Source organism: Piliocolobus tephrosceles, chromosome 12 (genome assembly GCF_002776525.5).
Source record: "Piliocolobus tephrosceles isolate RC106 chromosome 12, ASM277652v3, whole genome shotgun sequence".
Taxonomy (NCBI): Eukaryota; Metazoa; Chordata; class Mammalia; order Primates; family Cercopithecidae; genus Piliocolobus; species Piliocolobus tephrosceles.
Window position 1 is genome coordinate 79,025,580 of NC_045445.1, and position 21,506 is coordinate 79,047,085.

General features: G+C 39.3%; 1 protein-coding gene across 2 annotated transcripts in view; it reads left to right on the top strand.

The window, feature by feature from the left end:
* The window catches only part of RLIM (ring finger protein, LIM domain interacting), a 30,285-nt gene extending 10,955 nt beyond the window's left edge, over positions 1–19,330 (top strand). Inside the window, exons 2-4 of one of the 2 annotated variants that reach the window (XM_023202517.1) lie at positions 8,480–8,672; positions 10,151–10,234; positions 11,478–19,330. In XM_023202517.1, the coding sequence (XP_023058285.1) occupies positions 8,504–8,672; positions 10,151–10,234; positions 11,478–13,099 (1,875 nt within the window). In that variant the 5' untranslated portion in view covers positions 8,480–8,503 and the 3' untranslated portion in view covers positions 13,100–19,330. The remainder of the gene's footprint in view (positions 1–8,479; positions 8,673–10,150; positions 10,235–11,477) is intronic. The other variant, XM_023202518.1, reaches the window with a different exon arrangement.
* The last annotated feature ends 2,176 nt before the right edge of the window (positions 19,331–21,506 follow it).

Sequence of the window (21,506 nt, forward strand, 5' to 3'; positions counted from 1 at the left end):
TTTTTTTTTTTTTTTTTTTTTTTGAGACGGAGTCTTGCTCTGTCGCCTGGGCTGGAGTGCAGTGGCCGGATCTCAGCTCACTGCAAGCTCTGCCTCCCGAGTTTACGCCATTCTCCTGCCTCAGCCTCCCGAGTAGCTGGGACTACAGGTGCCCGCTACCTCGCCCGGCTAGTTTTTTGTATTTTTTAGTAGAGACGGGGTTTCACCATGTTAGCCAGGATGGTCTCGATCTCCTGACCTTGTGATCCGCCTGTCTCGGCCTCCCAAAGTGCTGGGATTACAGGCTTGAGCCACCGCGCCCGGCCTTGAAATGATTTTTTTTGGTTATGTTGAGTCAATAAGATACGTTACTAAGATTAATTTCACATGTTTTTACTCTTAAAGCAGCTGCTTGACATTTTTAAAAATTACATATATGGTTCAAATTGTATCTCTCTTGGACCGTGCTGTTTCAGACAGATTACTAAGGGAAATGAACTCGGTGTTCACATTGGATTGCTTTCAGTCATTTAAATACCCACAATATGCAAGGCACTGTGCTAGTGGCATTTGGCAGTTTTTAAGGGACTGTAATTCTGGTTCATTCCCTAAAAGAAATTACTTGGGAAGAGAAGACACATACACTTCAAAAATATAAAACATTATGGAAGGCAGGAAGTGCCACTCTAGTAGCATAGACAAGTGCTGTATGCAGAGATGGATGGAAAAACTGCTAGCTGAGATAGTAATAGCTCCTTAGGAGGGAATATCTCATTGGATCTTGAAGGGTAGGTGAAATAGGGAGAGGCTAAGAGGGGGCTGAGGGGAATAGCAGTACATTGTGACAGTAGTAAAGCACAAGGTATGTTGGGGAAGGGGAGTATGGGGTAGAGGCAACCTAAGTGGATTGGTGTTGCCAAGAAAATGTTGTAATTTTGTGTCACTGGAGTATGTAGCTTACTATGACCCTAAGCCCAGAATAGAAGACCAAGAGACTTCATTACCCTGAATAGCATTTTAGTCCAAATGGTCTTATGGAATCAGTCTCTTCTGGCTCTCGCCTAATAACGAATCCTTTTTTTAATATCCAGCTTCTGCTTGATTATCTCTGGAGACAGAGATAGTTTGCTTGCTTCAAGAGACTGGTAACATCTCTCTTTTTTTCACAATTTTGTTAGATTTTTTTGTTGTTGTTGTTGTTGTTGTTGTTGAGACGGAGTCTCGCTCTGTCGCCCAGGCTGGAGTGCAGTGGCCGGATCTCAGCTCACTGCAAGCTCCGCCTCTCAGGTTTACGCCATTCTCCTGCCTCAGCCTCCCAAGTAGCTGGGACTACAGGCGCCCGCCACCTCGCCCGGCTAATTTTTTGTATTTTTAGTAGAGACGGGGTTTCACCCTGATAGCCAGGATGGTCTTGATCTCCTGACCTCGTGATCCGCCCATCTCGGCCTCCCAAAATGCTGGGATTACAGGCTTGAGCCACCGCGCCTGGCTAGATTGTTTTACTGAAAGGAAGAATTATTTGCTTCCACATGTCTTTAACTATTGACTCTAATTTAACCCTGTGGTTGCGCTCTCTTTCATGTTATTCCTCTCTAAATATTTGAAGATGGTAGTTGTGTCCATTTTTAGTCTTTCTGCAGGCTAAGTACCTCCAGGTAATTCATCCATTTCTTTTGTGATGCTCCCAGGCTTCTCACTAATGTTTCACTTACTCTACATGTAGTCTGCTTTTGTTTTTGAGACGGGATCTCACTCTGTTGCCCAGGCTGGAGTACAGTGATGCAGTCTTGGCCCACAGCAACCTCTGCCTCCCAGGTTCAAGCGATTCTCCTGCCTCAGCCTGCCGAGTAGCTGGGACTACAGGCATGCATCACCATGCCCAGCTAATTTTTTTGTTTTTTTTTTTTTAGTAGAGGCAGGGTTTTGCCGTGTTGGTCAGGCTAGTCTCAAACTCCTGACCTCAAATGATCTGCCCAACTCTGCCTCCCAAAGTGCTGGGATTACAGGCGTGAGCCACCATGTCCGGCCTTCTACATGTACTCTGAACAGCAAGTTTCAGTGGGGCTGTTACCTCCTTTTATTTGAACACCATGGTCTATGAAAACAACTTGTGATTCTCATAGGTTTTGTAGCCAGGTCAGACAGGCTTTTTATTGAGCTTGTGTTAACCAAAAACTTGAGGTATCTTTCATGTGAACTGCCAAGACAGGTTCTTCCCCGACTGTATACTTTTACTATGGGCCCTTCATAAAGTGTCTGAGGTAGGATATTTACCATTGTTTTTATTTCAGCCCATCCTAGGAATCCACTGATAATTCAGCATATTATTTATCATATACATCTTCTGTGCTAACTCACAGCTTCGAGTTGTTTATGGATTTGTTTACCATGTCTTGGGCAGATTCATCCAACTGGTTCATTTAAAAATGCTCAAGTTTACAGGGCTGTTTGCAAGTTAACATTGCTTCATAATCTTTGAGGGTGGTATTCAACAACTGTGAATCCGTTTAATTGTATTGTCATCAAGCTCCTTACTACTCAAAGAGTGTATGATTCTAGGTTCAGCATCAACATCACCTGGAGGCTTAATAAAAATGCAGAATCTCAGGCCCTACCCCAATCTACTGAATCAGAATCTGTGTTTTAACAAGATTTCCAGATAATTCCTATTACACTGATCTATATTTCTTCATAATAGGAAGAAAAACCTCAGATCCTGTGCAGAAATCAAGTCAGTAAGTCAGGAATGTTATCCTGATGTACCTATCGAAGAGATTCTCATCTCTGACTTTCAAAATAGAATTACCTGTGGAATTTAAAAAATATCCATGTCTGACCAACCCCAGAGAAAGCTCCCTAAGTAATTCTAATGTGCGAGCCAAGGTTTAGAACCATCCCTATGTAATGCAAATAAGGTTAATCTTTTTGGGGTTTTTTTTTTTTTGTATTTTTTTAAGTTTACCAGCAGTGCACTCCACTTCTTGTGAACATACTGTCTTCTACATGTTTGCAGTTTATCTGATAATGTATTTGCAGAATTTTCCCCTAGATGTATTGTTAGATTTTACTGCTCTGTAGTTTATAGATCTCACTTTTTTTGAAGATTGGATCATTTAGCATCTCTCCTATTCTCTATGACATCTCAAAAAGATTGTCATTAGAAATTATACATTGTTGGCTTTTGATTTTCTTTGAAAAGTTATTTTTTCCACTCTTTCCAGTTAGATGATTCTCATTGTTGAATAAAATAGAAACAAAATGGAAGTTGAGTGACTCTTCCGTCTTCTGTTAATATATCTGATACATCCCCCTCCATACTCAGTACAAGACCCCTTTCTTGCTTCACATTCAGTGTTTTAAATCTTTCGCATATTTTTGCAAGTTTCTGTTCCTTCTGGGCTTTTACCTCCCTGATAACTTTTTTTTTTTCCTTTGAGACGGAGTTTCGTTCTTGTCGCCCAGGCTGGAGTTCAGTGGCACGATCTCGGCTCACTGCAACCCCCATCCCCCAGGTTCAAGTGATTCTCCTGCCTCAGCCTCCCAAGTAGCTGGAATTACACACATGGGCCACCACACCAAGCTCTTTTTATTTTTAATTTTTATTTTTTTTCTAGTAGATACAGGGTTTCATCATGTTGACCAGGCTGGTCTCAAACTCCTGACCTTAGGTGATCCACCTGCCTCGGCCTCCCAGAGTGCTGGGATTACAGGTGTGAGCCACTGCACCCAGCCCCCTGATACTATTATTAAGACTTTGTGCCACTGCTGTAACTGTCCTTGGCATGTGAGTTTTCTCTGTTCTTTGATTCATGTCCTTCACATGTCAGAACTTAACCAGGTATCTTTGCCTTCTTTGAAAGATTTATATTTTTCAAGCCTTTTAACCCTGCAGCTATTTTCAGAACTATTTACGTATCCTACACAAGTGAATTTTGTCTTAACTTTCATGCATTAGCATTCAAACTACTAACTGCTTTATTAAGAACATTGGTTAAATGTTCTTACCAAATTTGAGAAATTATGGCTTTTTTTTTCCTTTGTGCTCTTCTATATTTTTAAAAATCAGCTGCCTTTACCATTTCCAATACCAAGTTGTATTACTTGAGATTCATGTGGGAAAACTTGGCTTCCTTTTCATGTTTTTTTTGTTGTGTATTTTTTAGTGCCTGTTTTTTGTGCGGGTTTTATTTAAGCGTCAAAGTTTCAAGTATTATAAAGTAAGCATTTGTCAGAAATGTATATAGTATAATCTTACTACAATTAAGCAATCTCAATTATGAGATTAAGCAACTCCAAAAATATTATGATCTCCTTCCCCCCACCACCACTACGATTCTTGACATGCTCATCTTAATTAAACAATGATAGGATAGTTCTAAGAATAATGATCTAAGGAAAACAGTGGAGATCTAGGTATGCCCATGTCTAGACTAAAATCTATTTAGGCTTAGCAAGCAGGCAGGGTTTGACAAGACAGGCTTCTTTGTGTTTTTATATCTGGAGTACGACTTGACTTACTTTTCTCTTTAGAATTGATTTGTGAACATCCTGGCACTTCAGGGGTTGTGTGTGGGTGTATGTGGGGTTAAGTCATAGTACCAATATAGACTACCCTTTTTCCATAAGTCAAATTTTCATATTGTCCTAGTCTGTTCAGGCTGCTGTAATAGAATATCATAAACTGAGTGGCTTATAAACAACAAAAACATATCTTTCACAGTTCTGGAGACTGGAAAATCCAAGATCAGGGTGCCAGCAGGTTTGATATCTGTTGAGAGCCCAATTCCTCATAGACAGTTGTCTTCTCACTTTAACCTCACATGGCAAAAGGACAAAGGAACTCTCTGGGGACTGTTTTATAAAGGCATTAATCTCATTCATGAGGGCCCAATCCTTATGACCAAAGGCCCTACCTCCTAATATATTTATCTTGGGGTTTAGGATTTCAACATGTGAATTTGAGGGGGACATTCACATGTTGGGGTTTAGGATTTCAACATGTGAATTTGAGGGGAACATTCAGTCAGTAGCCCATATGTTCATGGAATTTAGTTGTGTTTGTGGGGAACGTAAGGGGAATCTGGGGTTGTAAGGGAAAGAATCAGGATGAACATTTTTGTTTGTAGTCTCCCTGTATTTTAGATGGATGACTACCATTGTTTTTTTGTGTGCAGTTAATTGATGAGTATGTGTGGAATGTCTGCCAATATTCTGGTTTCCTTAAACTCGTACAAATAGTGAATGACAAATAAGAATTTTTGGCTAAGTTTATGCATTACCTAGAACAGGAGTTGGCATACTTTTTTTGTAAAAGGCCAGATAGTATAATATTTTAGGCTTTGCAGATCAAAAAGCAAAATTGAGCATATTGTTACTTATACAAAAAAAGAGAGAAACAAATTTCTCAGTTTTTCCTGGTAAAATTCAAAATGTAATAACAATAATTGAGTACAGTGTTTTGTGAGATAGGTTTACTAATGAGAAGAATGACACTCTTTTGAGGGTAACATTTTGCTTAATTGGGATTCATTTGCAAATGTTCATTTATGGCTAACTTAAATATATTTAATATTTGAAAGTATCTTTTCATACATATAGGTATTACTATCTTAAGCAATCCACAAGTGTATGATTTTAGTGAAGTGTATGCATCTTTTAGAAGGTATCTACAGAATTTTGTTAGATTTTTTTATGGGGTTTTTTTGTTGTTGTTTTTGGTTTTTTTTTTCAGATGGAGTCTTGCTCTGTCACCCAGGCTGGAGTGCGGTGGCGCGATCTCTGCTCACTGCAAGCTCCGCCTCCCGAGTTCATGCCATTCTCCTGCCTCAGCCTCCCAAGTAGCTGGGACTACAGGCGCCTGCCACCACACCCAGCTAATTTTTTGTATTTTCAGTAGAGGTGGGGTTTCACCATATTAGCCAGGATGGTATCCATCTCCTGACCTCATGATCCGCCTACCTCAGCCTCCCAAAGTGCTGGGATTACAGGTGTGAGCCACCACGCCCGGCGATTTTTTATCCTTTAATTTTTTATGAAGATGGGGTCTCACTATGTTGCCCAAGCTGGTCTTGAACTGCTAGGCTCAAGTGATCCTCCTACCTCAGCCTCCCAAAGTGCTGAGATTACATGTGTGAGCCACCACACCTAGCCAGATGATTTTAATATTTACCTTTTGGCATATTACCACTGCGGAGATATCACTTCCAGTTGAGAGTTAGATGGAAGCTCCTCAGTTGCACAGTTAAATGGATTTTGAAATAAGGAAATTTATTTTGTGCTTACATTGGGGTCTGCAAAACACTTCTGGAATTGTAGTTTGAGCTCAGAAAATGTATGTGTTACAAATTTGCCTGGGAATGGAACTCTCATTACTTTGTCAGCACATGAAGTATATAAAACAGCTTGACATTACATGTGATACGAATGTTATTGTTGAAATGGCTTTACCACAGTGTAAGTTTCATATATAAGTGTTTTTTGCTTTGTTGTTTTAGGATGGGTTCATTAAGAAACATTATCAAGTCTGCAGGAAACACTAATTTTCCAAGCTATTTATTGTTTGATAATAGTAACTGAGAGCAGTTCTCACGCAGAAAAAAATTCCATCTTTGCCTTGAGCACAACAAATCACAATAAAACTTTACCAATATTAGCCCGTCAAAATGCTGTGTGGTAGAGCAAGACAAGATTTCTGACAAAAATTCATGGAACTTGAACTTAAACCAGAGTTCATAAGAGAGAAGTTCATCATTAGTGCTACTGGTTCAGTAATATGATAGATTGAAATATTTTCTTCAGATCACCTGCTGATGAGTAATAAAATAAATAACCATAAACGTTAAATACCTTACATTTTCATAAACTTGGTAAATTTGTCCAACTAGATCTTTTTCCATTCCATATGTATTTTTACCATTCCAGTAGTAACATATCTTATTATGAGATTCTGCTTCAGGTTGTGCTGAATTAGAGTTTTCTCAGCTTTGAAAATATTCTCACCTATGATTATTTCATGTAGACTACACATAGAGGCTACTTCTGCAGTTCAAACTCCTTGAATAATCAACACTTGGCTCTTTGAATAAACAATAACTTTTAAGTAGTATCAGTTACATTTTGTCAGCAAATCAAGAGCCAAAGAGAGAACCACTCCATCATTTACCTTATTTTTCAGTTGATTAGTGACGTTGCTTTCAGTATTCCCAACATTTTGGACCACTATACTCAACAAAAGTCCAATATTACATTTATTTTCTCTGGACACAGTTCTTTAGCTTCTGCACTCAAACATAATTTCACTAACTCACCATCAATAAACAGCTTTCCTTGCTTAGCCAATAAATGAGCTGCTTGGAAATTTACTTTGACTGAAGCCTCATTTTTATTTTTGTGAAGAAATATTTTGTGATGAGATTTCACTTTAAATTTCCTGACTTTTTAAACCGTAGCTTTCCTGTGAATTGGGAATATTGTCACTAGTGTTTAATAGTGTCAGTATATATTGTATTTAGTATATAGTCTTTTTTACATAATCATGCATTCTTTGCCATCTGATATGATTTTTGAAAAATCCATCCTCTGCTGCACCTTTAAGCATGACATTCAGAGTCCACTTTTCTCTTTGTTTGAGATGATGAGTGTGTACTCAGTTTTTTTTAATGCCACAGTATGAAGGCACTTGAAATGCTGTCGTTATAACTACATCACTGCAACTTGGAGTGCACAGAGCAGCAGTCCAAAGCAATGGAAGTGCCACATACAGTCTCAAAACTGCTCAACTCTGCCATTATAGCACAGAAGCAGACATAGATAACACGTAAATGAATGTGTATGGCTGTGTTCCAATAAAACTTTATGAACACTAAAATGTGAATTTCATATGTCACAAGTTAGTATCTAAAAACCTTTCTTCGATTGCAAAGAGAATAAAAATATGCAGCATGAGGCTGGGTGCGGTGGCTCATACCTGTAATCCCAGCACTTTGGGAGGCCGAGGAGGGCGGGTCACTTGAGGTCAGGAGGTTGAGACCAGACTGGCCAACATGGTGAAACCCTGTCTCTACTAAAAATACAAAAATTAGCTGGGCGTGGTGGCAGGTGCCTGTGGTCCCAGCTACTTCGGGAGGCTGAGGCAGAGAATCACTTGAACCTGGGAGGTGGAGGTTGCAATAAGCCGAGATCACAGCACTGCACTATATAGCCTGGTTGAGAGAGCAAGGCTCCATCTCAAAAAAAAAAAAAAAAAGAAATACCACAGTATGTCTGGATTTGGCCCAAGGGCTTAGTTCGCCAACCCTGTCTGGCTCAAGGGCTGTAGTTTGCCAACCGTTGACCTACTCTTAATATAACAGTGCTTTTCAGGAGTTTTTGTTAGGAAATTTCATTTGAGGTCTGAAAATCCACATCTAGACCTACATTCTGGATTTTTACATAATTGAAACTGTTGTATAAAATGCATAGTGACTTTTATTTTCAAGATTAGTCTCCTTTCTCTTTTCAGGTAATTTCCCACTTGTTCATCAATATGGAAAACTCAGATTCTAACGACAAAGGAAGTGGTGATCAGTCTGCAGCACAGCGCAGAAGTCAGATGGACCGATTGGATCGGGAAGAAGCTTTCTATCAATTTGTAAATAACCTGAGTGAGGAAGATTATAGGCTTATGAGAGATAACAATTTGCTAGGCACCCCAGGTATGCTTACATATATTTAAGGATTTATAAATGTAAATTGCTGGTTTAAAAAAAAATACCTGAACCTGTTTTAAAAATCCATTTCTTTAGCCATTATGAAATATTATTTAATATAAGGGATATGGAATGACATTTATTGCTGTATTTATTACCTGATTGTATTTACTCATGTTTGGAATTACACTATATCAGAGAGATTTTTAACTTATGAATTATAATATGAATTTTTAGTGTTCTTAGTTAGCTTTATCTAACTTACTAGATAAAAATCTGAGTGTGGAATAGCTCATGGGAACTTAGTTTTTAGGAAAGACTTATTCTATTTTGTTAAATCTCTGATTTTCTGAATATGTCCCAGTTGTAATACTCTAGATCTAGCCCTGGGTAACATAGCAATTAGAAGTTTGTGCTTGATTATCTTTTACCCCACGAAGTCCCATTTGATCCTAGTTAAAACTCAGTATCTGTCTTCCTCCTCATTTCTGTTTAATTCTCCTTACCTTTGAGTAATTGCTTAGATTTTAAAAGGTAAGGTTTTTTCATGACTTTTAAGAGAGGGAGTGTGTTTTGAGCCAACAGTACCAGGCTTGAATCAGAATGCTTTAGTTGTAGTTCTGGCCCTGCTGTTTGGTGTGGCTTCTGGCAAGCCAGTCTGTCACTCAGTCTGTTTCTTCATTTTAAAATGCAGATAACAATACCTTCCTCTCAAAGCTTCAATTCTTAAAAATTAAATTACTTATTTATTTACTTTTGAGACAGGGTCTCATTATGTTGCCCTGGCTGGACTCAAGGGATTCTTCTGCCTGAGTCTCCCAACCCAACAAGCTGGCACTACAGATGCAGTACCACTGTGCGCCCAGCTTAGAATTGCCTTTGCCTTTTTTTTTTTTTTTTTTTAAAGCAGAGTCTTGCTCCGTCGCTCAGGCTGGAGTGCAGTGGTGCAGTCCCGGCTCACTGCAACCTCCGCCTCCCGGGTTCAAGTGACCCTCCTCCTCAGTCTCCTAAGTAGCTGGGATTACAGGCGCCCACCACCACGCCTGCCTAATTTTCGTATTTTTAGTAGAGATGGGGTTTTGCCATGTTGACCAGGCTGGTCATGAACTCCTGACCTCTGGTGATCCACTTGCCTCGGCCTCCCAAAGTGCTGGGAGTACAGGCGTGAGCCACCATGCCTAGCCTAGAGTCGCAGTTTTTAAAAGTTAGATCTTATATGCAAAAGAACTTTGTAAATTGCTTGTAATATGTTTCCAAAGAAGTGAATTTTTCCCGGGTCCTACCTACTCCTTGGTTTTTCTCTCAGAGAATTGGGAACCACTGGTTTTCTTTTCTCTCTCCTTTTTTTTTTTTTACGTTTTCTCTTAACTTTTAAAAATATGATTTTTTTTAATCATCTTGTGTGAGATTACTATGAGTCACTGATAAAGTATTTGATTGTCATACCCCTAATGTCATCTTTGCCCTGTGGTGTTAAATTTCAGGTGAAAGTACTGAGGAAGAGTTGCTGAGAAGACTACAGCAAATTAAAGAAGGCCCACCACCGCAAAACTCAGATGAAAATAGAGGTATATTTTGGTTTTGGTGGGGAGGTGGATAGATGATAGAATGATAGGAGCTTTGTAATAGTAAATGTCAGCCAAAGATTATCCAAATTTGGCACAAGTTAATTTGGTGCTAAGTAACTGCTCATAAAAAGAAAACTGACATTTTCTTATACTTAGTGAGAATGTCAGCATTTTTTTTTTCTACTTCACCTTTGGGATATTTATGTTAATTGGAACACAGTGAGAAATGGCCTATTTAAATGTGATTTTGTTTGTTTTTCACCTCCTTTGAAATTTATTCCTACTTAATTCCTTCTTTATAAACATGCGACTTCTTCACCAGCAAGAAGAAATGTCTAAACCCAGTGGCTCCTAATGAGATATAATTTTGCCCCATGTGGGACATTAGCAATGTCTGGAGACATTTGTGTAGAGGGTAGGAATGCTGCCAAACATCCTGACATGCCATAATGCACAACACAGCCCCCATGACACAGAATTAACTGGCTTAAAATGTCAGTAGTACCACTGTTGGGAAATCCTGCTCTAACCTCAGGTCTGGTGTTTCACTCCCAGTGTCGAGTAGGGATTTTGACTGTGTAACCTGAGAGGCTACGATAATAATTTGGTTCTTGAGCATGCCAGTGTATGTGCTATGCAAGGTTCAGACTACTTATTTGATTTGATCTTTAATTTCATGTCAGTTGAAAACCTTGGTAACTTTAAGAAATATGCAAATACTTTTAAACCTATAAATCTTGTTTGTATTTTTCTTATGGCTACAATAAGTAGTCCTGTATTTTAAAACAACCTCAAATGTTATCAAAGGCACAGTATGTAGACTAATAAAAATCTGACAGAAATGTAGCTTGAACTAAATGTGACTATTCGTTAAACACTGTCTCCTTACCTAGTCTGATTACGTTAGTGTTTTGGCAGAGGACTGAAAAAATGTCTTCTGGCCATCCCACAGTGATATGCTTGGCCTTTATATGATAAATTACTGGAAATAGACTTCCTCCAGATTCGCTTTAAAAATCAAATAATTCTCTAAATTTCTCTAATATAGATTGCTCTTTTCAAATGGAATTAGAATTTTCTTGCCTTATAAGTCTATGCAGTGTAGTTTGTAAAAATCTGTAATTATGAAATGTGTTCCGAATTTTTAAGTTCTTTAATGCAGAGTTTTAGAGCACTTATTATATGATTGTCCTCATTTTAGTAGTTCCTTTTTCTCCCTCTCCCCCTCCTTTGTTTTGAACAGGAGGAGACTCTTCAGATGATGTGTCTAATGGTGACTCTATAATAGACTGGCTAAACTCTGTCAGACAAACTGGAAATACAACAAGAAGTGGACAAAGAGGAAACCAATCTTGGAGAGCGGTGAGCCGGACTAATCCAAACAGTGGTGATTTCAGATTCAGTTTAGAGATAAATGTTAACCGTAATAATGGGAGCCAAAATTCAGAGAATGAAAATGAGCCATCTGCAAGACGTTCTAGTGGAGAAAATGTGGAAAACAACAGCCAAAGGCAAGTGGAAAACCCACGATCTGAATCAACATCTGCAAGGCCATCTAGATCAGAACGAAATTCAACTGAAGCATTAACGGAGGTCCCACCTACCAGAGGTCAGAGGAGGGCAAGAAGCAGGAGCCCAGACCATCGGAGAACCAGAGCAAGAGCTGAGAGAAGTAGGTCACCTCTGCATCCAATGAGTGAAATTCCACGAAGATCTCATCATAGTATCTCATCTCAGACTTTTGAACATCCTTTGGTAAATGAGACGGAGGGAAGTTCTAGAACCCGGCACCATGTGACATTGAGACAGCAAATATCTGGGCCTGAGTTGCTAAGTAGAGGTCTTTTTGCAGCTTCTGGAACAAGAAATGCCTCTCAAGGAGCAGGTTCTTCAGACACAGCTGCCAATGGTGAATCTACAGGATCAGGACAGAGACCTCCAACCATAGTCCTTGATCTTCAAGTAAGAAGAGTTCGTCCTGGAGAATATCGGCAGAGAGATAGCATAGCCAGCAGAACTCGGTCTAGGTCTCAGACGCCAAACAACACTGTCACCTATGAAAGTGAACGAGGAGGTTTTAGGCGTACGTTTTCACGTTCTGAGCGGGCAGGTGTGAGAACCTATGTCAGTACCATCAGAATTCCCATTCGTAGAATCTTAAATACTGGTTTAAGTGAGACTACATCTGTTGCAATTCAGACCATGTTAAGGCAGATAATGACAGGTTTTGGTGAGTTAAGCTATTTTATGTACAGTGATAGCGACTCAGAGCCTACTGGCTCAGTCCCCAATCGAAATATGGAAAGGGCAGAGTCACGGAGTGGAAGAGGGGGTTCTGGTGGTGGTAGTAGTTCTGGTTCCAGTTCGAGCTCCAGTTCGAGTTCAAGTTCGAGTTCCAGTTCGAGTTCCAGTTCCAGTCCTAGTTCCAGTTCCGGTGGTGAAAGTTCGGAAGCTAGCTCAGATTTATTTGAAGGCAGTAATGAAGGAAGCTCATCATCAGGCTCATCAGGGGCCAGGCGAGAGGGTCGACATAGGGCCCCAGTCACATTTGATGAAAGTGGCTCTTTGCCCTTCCTTAGCCTGGCTCAGTTTTTCCTCTTAAATGAGGATGATGATGACCAGCCTAGAGGACTCACCAAAGAACAGATTGACAACTTGGCAATGAGAAGTTTTGGTGAAAATGATGCATTAAAAACCTGTAGTGTTTGCATTACAGAATATACAGAAGGCAACAAACTTCGTAAACTACCTTGTTCCCATGAGTACCATGTCCACTGCATCGATCGCTGGTTATCTGAGAATTCTACCTGTCCTATTTGTCGCAGAGCAGTCTTAGCTTCTGGGAACAGAGAAAGTGTTGTGTAATTAAGATCTGAACTCTCAGCTATGTAGCTGATATAGTGATGGGCAAACAGGAATCACTTGCTTTTATGTCCACTTTTTGAGTGGTACTTAAATGTAAAGTAACAACCTGAATTGAGTCATTGCTTTCTGAAGGAATCATTGTCCTTTCTCCACTTTCTGTTCCAGAATAAAAGGAAGTATTTTAAAAGCCACGTTTTAGGACCTAAAAATCTGATTTCTGTACCAGTTAAATTGGTAGCATCACTGTTACTGATAATTTATCATATACACTCGTCAATTTTTCCTTTGTTATCTTAAAAGATCTGCCTTAGCAGTGGCTCCTGTTTCATGTTGATCTTTAAATTTTCCCATGCCATAAGAGAGAGGAGCGAAGGAAATTACTAGTTTAGACTAAGTTACAGTATGTGTTTCATAAGTGATTAAAGCTATACCATTCCCAGTTATTAGTTGACACAAATTCAGCCACATTCTGAATACTGTTTGTTCACCTTTCAGACTTGGTGATACTGGACATGTCAGTGTAAATAACACTAAGGTTAGGATCCTCTAAGTGTACAACTGTCTCCTAAGCCCATCACTGTGGCACACTGTAGAGTGAGGTTATAGTTTAATTGAGATATTTATCTTGTGGAAATATTAAAAAGCCTATGCTTGTGTAAGTGAAAAAAAAATCACATTCATTTGTTTAAAAATGTAAAGCTATTTTGTAGAGGCTCAGTACTTTTCCAATGCACTGTTGTATGAATGCATTAAAAATTGTAAAGTACCATGCTTAGAACTGAGAAAACTGCTTTTTGTGAGCCAACATAGTAACAAACACACCAAACAAAGTACAAAGCTGCTTTTGTAAGTGTGTAGATGTCAAGAGCAGAACATATCTATATTTAATGTATGTGAACAGCTACTGTGACATGCAAAGGAAAGGACAGTGCAGAATCAAACTGTGTTGAAGACCAGTGGAAATCGTATAATTTAACTTGGATTTAGGCAGGAAGTGAAAGATGGGAGGAATAAAGAAAATGGCTCTGGAGGATTTAAAAGTTTTCCTGAAGACAGTAATAATGCAGACACAAACTGGTTTCATATGGTGAGAGGAGCCGCAGCAGCAGCTTGACCTGGTATTCTACCTGAGTAGATGAAGCAGAAGATCAGCAAATTTGGCAGAGTTTTGGTTTAAGAAAAACAAACCACTAACACCTCGCACAAGTTAAATTGATGTTTTTACAAGTCTGCTCCTCAAAAATGAAAAGATGGAGGAAAGAGACTATAAAACCACTTGTAGCATATGAAATGCAGTTGGTACACATGTGTGTGTTAATAGGAAAGTCTCGAATTTGTGTTATTTTTGAGATTTGTCATTTAAGGTACCATTGCACACTTGATAATATTTCATTACTATCTCTAACACAGACCTAACATCTCGAATTTAAAGACCAGTTGAAGCTTAAGGGATTTTTATCCTTTGTTGAAAGTGAGTCATGTTGGGTTATTTGAAATTCAAGTTTTAATTGTGCTGCCCATATATGAAAATGAGACTGCTGACTCAGTATCTATGGACATGCACTTTATGTTGGTTTCTTAGTAGTAAGAGTAACTTCATGATAACCCCAGTCCTCTTGCCTAGTTTCTTTTTTGAGGCTAGCTGGGGTTAGGATTAGAATGACTATGGAGCAGGTATTTATTCTTCTGGGAAAAGCTTTAACAGGCCAAAATAGGGATTGAACTTGTCCTTGGCCTTTATCAAAGCAAGCTAGCTACCCAGACATAGTCAGATACTCTACAAAATAAACAAGTCTGCTTTAGGAATTGTCTGGCTACCTTCACTGTTATCAACTTAGCTGTAAAGATTATTTCAAAGCTCACTCTTTCATGATTTCTTCTGGCTTTCAATCCTACCTAAGTATCAAGGAAATTAACTTGTAAATATGGTAGTTGTTTACTAAGGATATGTACTGCTCTTGCAAGGAAATAATGTCCAAACAAAGCTTCACTTATTTTTTTTATAAGCAGATTTCACTGTTTATGGCGCTTATGTAATACATTTTATCTTTTTAAAAATTTGTCCGTGTAAAAGTCAGGATTCCTTTATATTTGTGAGCCTCCTTTTCTCCTTTCCTAAGGATATAATCTACAGTTTTCAGATCTGCAGGGTAGTCTTGATTGGCTAAAAACAAATCAGTTTTCTTCTTGGCATAAAGTGTTTCATTATTATAGGGGTGTTCATTTTAAATAGTTTAAAAACAATTGCAGCACATTCTAAGCATAAGAGAAAGTTATTGACAACAGGTACCTTCCTAACCTCCCAAGATGTACGACTCATTTGTGAAGTATTAAAGTAAGAGGTAACTCAAGCAGAATGCTGGCTATGAATGTAGATATTGAAGCTATTCATAAACACTGGAAATAGAATTTTAAGCTTGTAGCCTTCAGTGGAATGCACACATTGGACATGTGCATGTGAACACCTTTTTTTCAATAGCACTCGTGGATTTCCATTCGATTGTATAGAATGAATACAAGTATTTTAGTGGAATTTGCTACTTAATTTTTTAATCTTGCAATGTCCATGATTATTACATGCTTACTGGTGTTGTGGACATTGAAGACAAGGTCATTCGTAGGTGTCAGATTACGGTGGAGAACAAAAATCGTTTTCCCCCCACCAACATCCAGTCACCATTCTCGAGGGAACATTTCTTGCAAAACACCTTATATTTCATTTTCTATCTTTGCACTTTTTCTTAAGTACAGAAATGTCTTTAAGACCTAGTTTGAACTTCATGCAGTAAGAGGAACAAGGATAAACAATGTTGGGAGTTCGCATTGTTCAAAGCATAGGGAAAAGTACCAAAACCCAAATTTTCTTGAATATTTCAGATGTTTTTAAAAATTCACTTACTAGTCTGAAATGTTTGAAGTGTTTGAACTGAGCAGCTGACAAAGTTGAGGTTTTTTTGTTTTGTTTTGTTTTTTGAGACAGAGTCGCACTTGGTCACCCAGGATAAAGTGCAATGGAGCGATCTCGGCTCACTGCAACCTCCACCTCCTGGGTTCAAGCAATTCTCCTGCCTCAGCCTCCCGAGTAGCTGGGATTACAGGTGCGTGCCACCGCACCTGGCTAGTTTTTGTGTTTTTAGTAGAGATGGGGATTTCACCATGTTGGCCAGGCTGGTCTTGAACTCCTGACCTGAAGTGATCTGCCTGCCTCAGTCTCCCAAAATGCTGGGATTACAGGCATAAGCCACCATGCACAGCCAAAGTTGAGGTTTATTAGTACTATTAGAAACAGTTGAGCAAGGTAAATTAAAAGTTTGCAGACTTTGTATCAACACTATAGAAGATGAGCCACCTTGTTAATTTGGAATATTTGCTTTAAAAAGAACATGTAAGTTATACCTCAATGGTGTTAATGGAGGTGGGGATTGAGAAAAGTGTTCACATTAGTGTTGGAATGTAGGTAATTATACAGTTCATAAGAAAACCTTCAGCACCAGGAAATAAAATATGTGTGTGTACACACACACAGTTTTTTTAAATGATTATTGGAATTCATCCAAACCTTAAGATAGGAAACTGGTTGGCTGTAAGTGTTGCCTCAAGTAATGTGTCCCCCTCCCGTGGAATAACATGTCTTTTCTGTGCCAAGTATCCTCTCCTAGTGTCAGTGTCTCAAATTATATTTATGGAGGGTTGTCACATAATATGCTTTGTATTTAACTACCTGCTTCCCGAGCGTCCGTGACATGAAATGGGTCAAGCATCAGCCATGACTTTCAGTCATTTCCCAAAATACCCATATGATAGGGAGGTAAAGATTGCAAAATTCCTCTTAAAAGGCCATTTTTACAGCTTGCTAAAATATAGTGGCACCTTGTGGTTGTTAATATTTTTTCTTTTAAAGATGGAGAATGTTTTTATTCTTCCCCTTTTCTCCTTTGTTCTTTTGCGAACAAAAAAATTTATAATCTGCCTTATTTGATTTTTTTTTTTTAAGTTTTACCTTACAGGCTTCCCTGTCACATGTTTTACCATATTAAGTACATAGAAGCCATGTTTGCAGGGCACTTTTATTCTCCTAGTCTTATAAGACTATGCTGATTGTTACTTTCTGAAGTATTCTGTACCTTAGTATGCAAGATTGTTAAGGCACATGTTAAAGTGTCACGTGTGTTTTTTTTCCTTTAATTCTTCAGTATGTTTATATTCAATAACAGTATTGTAATTCATTGAGTTAACTAGTAAATTGTGTGCTTTTGAAAAAACATGAAAAATGTAAATTGACAGCATACTTCGTTTGGAAAAAAGTAAAAGATCAGAGGAACTAGTAGTATGTCACTTATTTATTTTTATTTTATTTTATTTTTTACTTGTTGAGACAGGGTCTTGCTCTGTCACCCAGCCTGGAGTGCAGTGACATGGTCACGGCTCACTGCAGCCTTGACTTCCTGGGCTCAGGTGATTCTCCCACCTCAGCCTTCCAAGTACCTGGGACTACAGGCATGCACCACATCACCTGGCTAATTTTTTGTGGAGATGGGGTCTTGCCATCTTGTCCAGGCTGTTCTTGAACTCCTGGGCTCAGGCAATTCGCCTGCCTCATTCTCCCAAAGTGCTGGGATTATAGGCATGAGCCACTGCGCCCAGCCTCACTTATTTTTAAATCAGATTTTTTAATCAACTAAAACAGATGTGAGTTAAGTACCTGCCCTGCAAAAATTTTTAGGATTATGAAATTAAGAATTATTTTCCTTAACTGGAACAGTTCTAAAATTTATCTGATACTCCTCTAACAAGTGAGTGATCTCATTTAAGTAACCCCAGTTTGTATCTTAAAGGCTACAGCATGGAATTGAGCTGTTTAACAGTGTTAGAACTGTCAAGTGATAATCACAGAACAGTTTGTATTGGTTTTATAATTCTCATGTCTTGATCAAATCTGAAGGAACTAGGCATACCCTCTAACACTCTAAAAATTAGTGAAATATTTTTATTAGGATTTGTTTATTAAAGTTCCACAAGCTGCTTTATGGTCAGTTGGGCTGAGTAGTAGATATCTTAAAGACATGCAGTGAAAGTGAACCCTGTCATACCATGGTGCCTCTTGATTTCAAGGTTCCTCTATAAGTTCTTCATCATGCAGAATCATTTCAATACCAAGGTGTGGTTGAACCAGCTGTCCAGCCTTAACTCTATTTAGTGCCCCATTACTAATGTTCTTTTAACTGGTTTGTATGTGTTTTAACTGTCCAGTGTTTGGATTTTACCTCTTGATAGCTCCATTTGTCCCTGGTGCTGCTTTTAAGGATGTAGGGCCATGTGATCAGGTATCAAGTTGAGTAGGTACGCAGTTGGCCTATTGATGTATCTGTGCCTGTTTTATCTTCTCCCAGGAAGAGCTGCTTTGGTATAGTTGTTTACTTGGATTCATACAAAGAACAGGGCAGCAATCTTGGAAAGCTTTCTGAAGCTTATAAGAACCTGAAGGGATTTGGAGGGGGAACAGTAACAAAGGCTGCCTTTATGTCTTTGGACACAAAGCACATAGATGTATGTTCTGTAAAGACTAAAGTGATTGTTAAACCAGGGCTTCCTGACCTTCGGGAGAGACTCAAAAAAGCAGAGAGGAGCACAAAGTGAAGTTAATTTGGTTGGTTTGCTTTATCTGGTTTCTCATTTTCTTTCAATTTAAACCTGAACATAACACCCTTCTCCAATATCTATCCAGCAGACTCCTGGTTGGGAAGCCCTGTATTAAATTTTGAGAATGTACACAGTTTTCTTTTGTACAGTGCTTTACACCTGCTAAAAGTTAACTTGTTTAATGCAAAACAAGACCTTGAAAGGTCAATCATATTAAAGCTGGTTTGATTATTAATAGTTATCTTTTAGGAAGAAGCTTTTTTCCCTATGTAAGATGTCATACTGCAGATTTAAAATATAGACTATCAATAAAATGCATGAAGTGATCATTTGTGCTTGATCATCTCTCCTTGGGTTTTTCTTTAAAAAGGGGAATCTGCTATAAAGGTTCTGTTGCTTCAAACCAATGTCAAATAGACTTGATTTTTAGAATCAAATGGAATTACAGTGCAACCTTGATTTTTATTCCCCTCACTGCTATAAGTGTGGGCAGGTACTGGTTTATATGTTATAACTTCTGTTTTATCTGTGTTGTGTAGTTGAATGGCTTAATCGTTGAGTGGTAAAATAAAAGATTATATTCCAATACAAGAATCCTGGAAAGATTTATGTGAATGACATTTTAAGTAGGTGCATCTTTGCTGTTTCTTGTATTGCCATTGCTCTGACAACTCCCTTGCTTGCCCTCTATATATACAAAAACTTGTAGGTGTGCACATGTGTTTGTACTTCTGTCTTCCATTTCTGTCTTCAACCTCTTTTTTTTTTTTTTTTTTTTTTTTTGAGACGGAGTCACTCTGTCTCCCAAGCTAGAGAGCAGTGGCGCGATCTCGGCTCACTGCCAGCTCCGCCTCTCGGGTTCACGCCATTCTCCTGCCTCAGCCTTCCGAGTAGCTGGGACTACAGGCGCCCGCCACCACGTCCGGCTAATTTTTTGTATTTTTAGTAGAGACGGGGTTTCACTGTGTTAGCCAGGATGGTCTCAGTCTCCTGACCTCGTGATCCGCCCGCCTCGGCCTTCCAAAGTGCTGGGATTACAGGCGTGAGCCACTGTGCCTGGCCCTATCTTCAACCTCTTAAACATACTGCTTAAGCCACTAAGATGTCCTTGTTTCAAGTAAATCGTCTCATTGTGATACCTGGTGTATTTTTTTATAGTTTCATTTTCTCTGAAACTATAGCGGAGCCATCTGTCATTGGCATCATAACTCAGTTTCTCAGGATAGTTTTGATGTAGTCAGCTCTTCAACTCATGACCTTCCCAGGGTTTTAAGTTTAGTGTCATTCATGATTTTATTATTTGAAACTCAGTACCACCACCAAAAAGTGTGTGCTCTAGACAGTGAAGCCAAAGCACAGGCATCTTAGGTCAGTGAAAAGGATCCAGACATAAATTAGCCAGGTGTGGTGGTGCACGGCTGTGGTCCCAGCTACTCCGGAGGCTGAGGTGGTAGAATCACTTGAGCCCGGGAGGTCAAGGCTGCACTGAGCCGTGATCACGCTGTTGCACTCCAGCCTGGGTGACAGAGCGAAACCTTGTCTCAAAAAAAGGCCCCAGATACCTAGAAGAGAGGATTCGATAAATCTGGGTGGATTATAAACTGAACTCTTATAATGGTCATTTTGAAAAATAAGAAAGCAAGTCCAGTTTATTTGAGGTCTTTGAATTTAGACAAGATTCAACTATTATAAGACCTTGCATGGATTACTAATAACTATATTTAAATTAGCTAAATTATTCTGGTTGCTGTTAGGCATTGTATTAATTACTCTATATAAATTATTTAATCATCACAGTGACTGAGGTGAAAGTATGCCACCCATTTTATAGGTAATGCAGCTGAGATACAGATGTTTGGTAATTTGCCCAGGTCACATAGTAAGTAGCAGATTATTTGCAATCATCTTTGATGCAGAGTTATCTTCCTTGTGCTCTTAATCCCACTACTATATGTAATATTTACCCCAAGCCCTAGACTAGAGTGCTTATGAGGTGTAATTTCTTAGAATAAACATCAGTTTTGGCTGGTTTGCCAAGAAAAAAAGGCCGAATTGGTTTTTGTTTGTTTTTTTGAGATGGAGTCTCGCCCTGTTGCCCAGGCTGGAGTGCAATGGTGTGATCTCGGCTCACTGCAACCTCCGCCTCTGGGTTCAAACGATTCTCCTGCCTCAGCCTCCTGAGTAGCTGGGATTACAGGCACCTACTACCACGCACAGCTTATTTTTTTTTTTTTTTTTTTGAGGCGGAGTCTCGCTCTGTCGCCCGGACTGGAGTGCAGTGGCCGGATCTCAGCTCACTGCAAGCTCTGCCTCCCGGGTTTATGCCATTCTCCTGCCTCAGCCTCCGGAGTAGCTGGGACTACAGGCGCCCGCCACCTCGCCCGGCTAGTTTTTGTATTTTTAGTAGAGACGGGGTTTCACCATGTTAGCCAGGATGGTCTCGATCTCCTGACCTCGTGATCCGCCCGTCTCAGCCTCCCAAAGTGCTGGGATTACAGGCTTGAGCCACCGCGCCCGGCTATTTTTGTATTTTTAGTAGAGACAGGGTTTTACCGTGTTGGCCAGGCTGGTCTCGAACCCCTGCTCCCATGATCTGCCCGCCTCAGCCTCCCAAAGTAGTGGTAGTACAGGTGTGAGCCATTGCACCCGGCTGCAATTTTTTTTTTTTTGGAAGATTAATGGTAATATACTGTAAATTCAGTAAAGCAGTGGGCATTACCAGATATACATACCTTAGCACTGTGAATAACATCAACTATCATTTTAG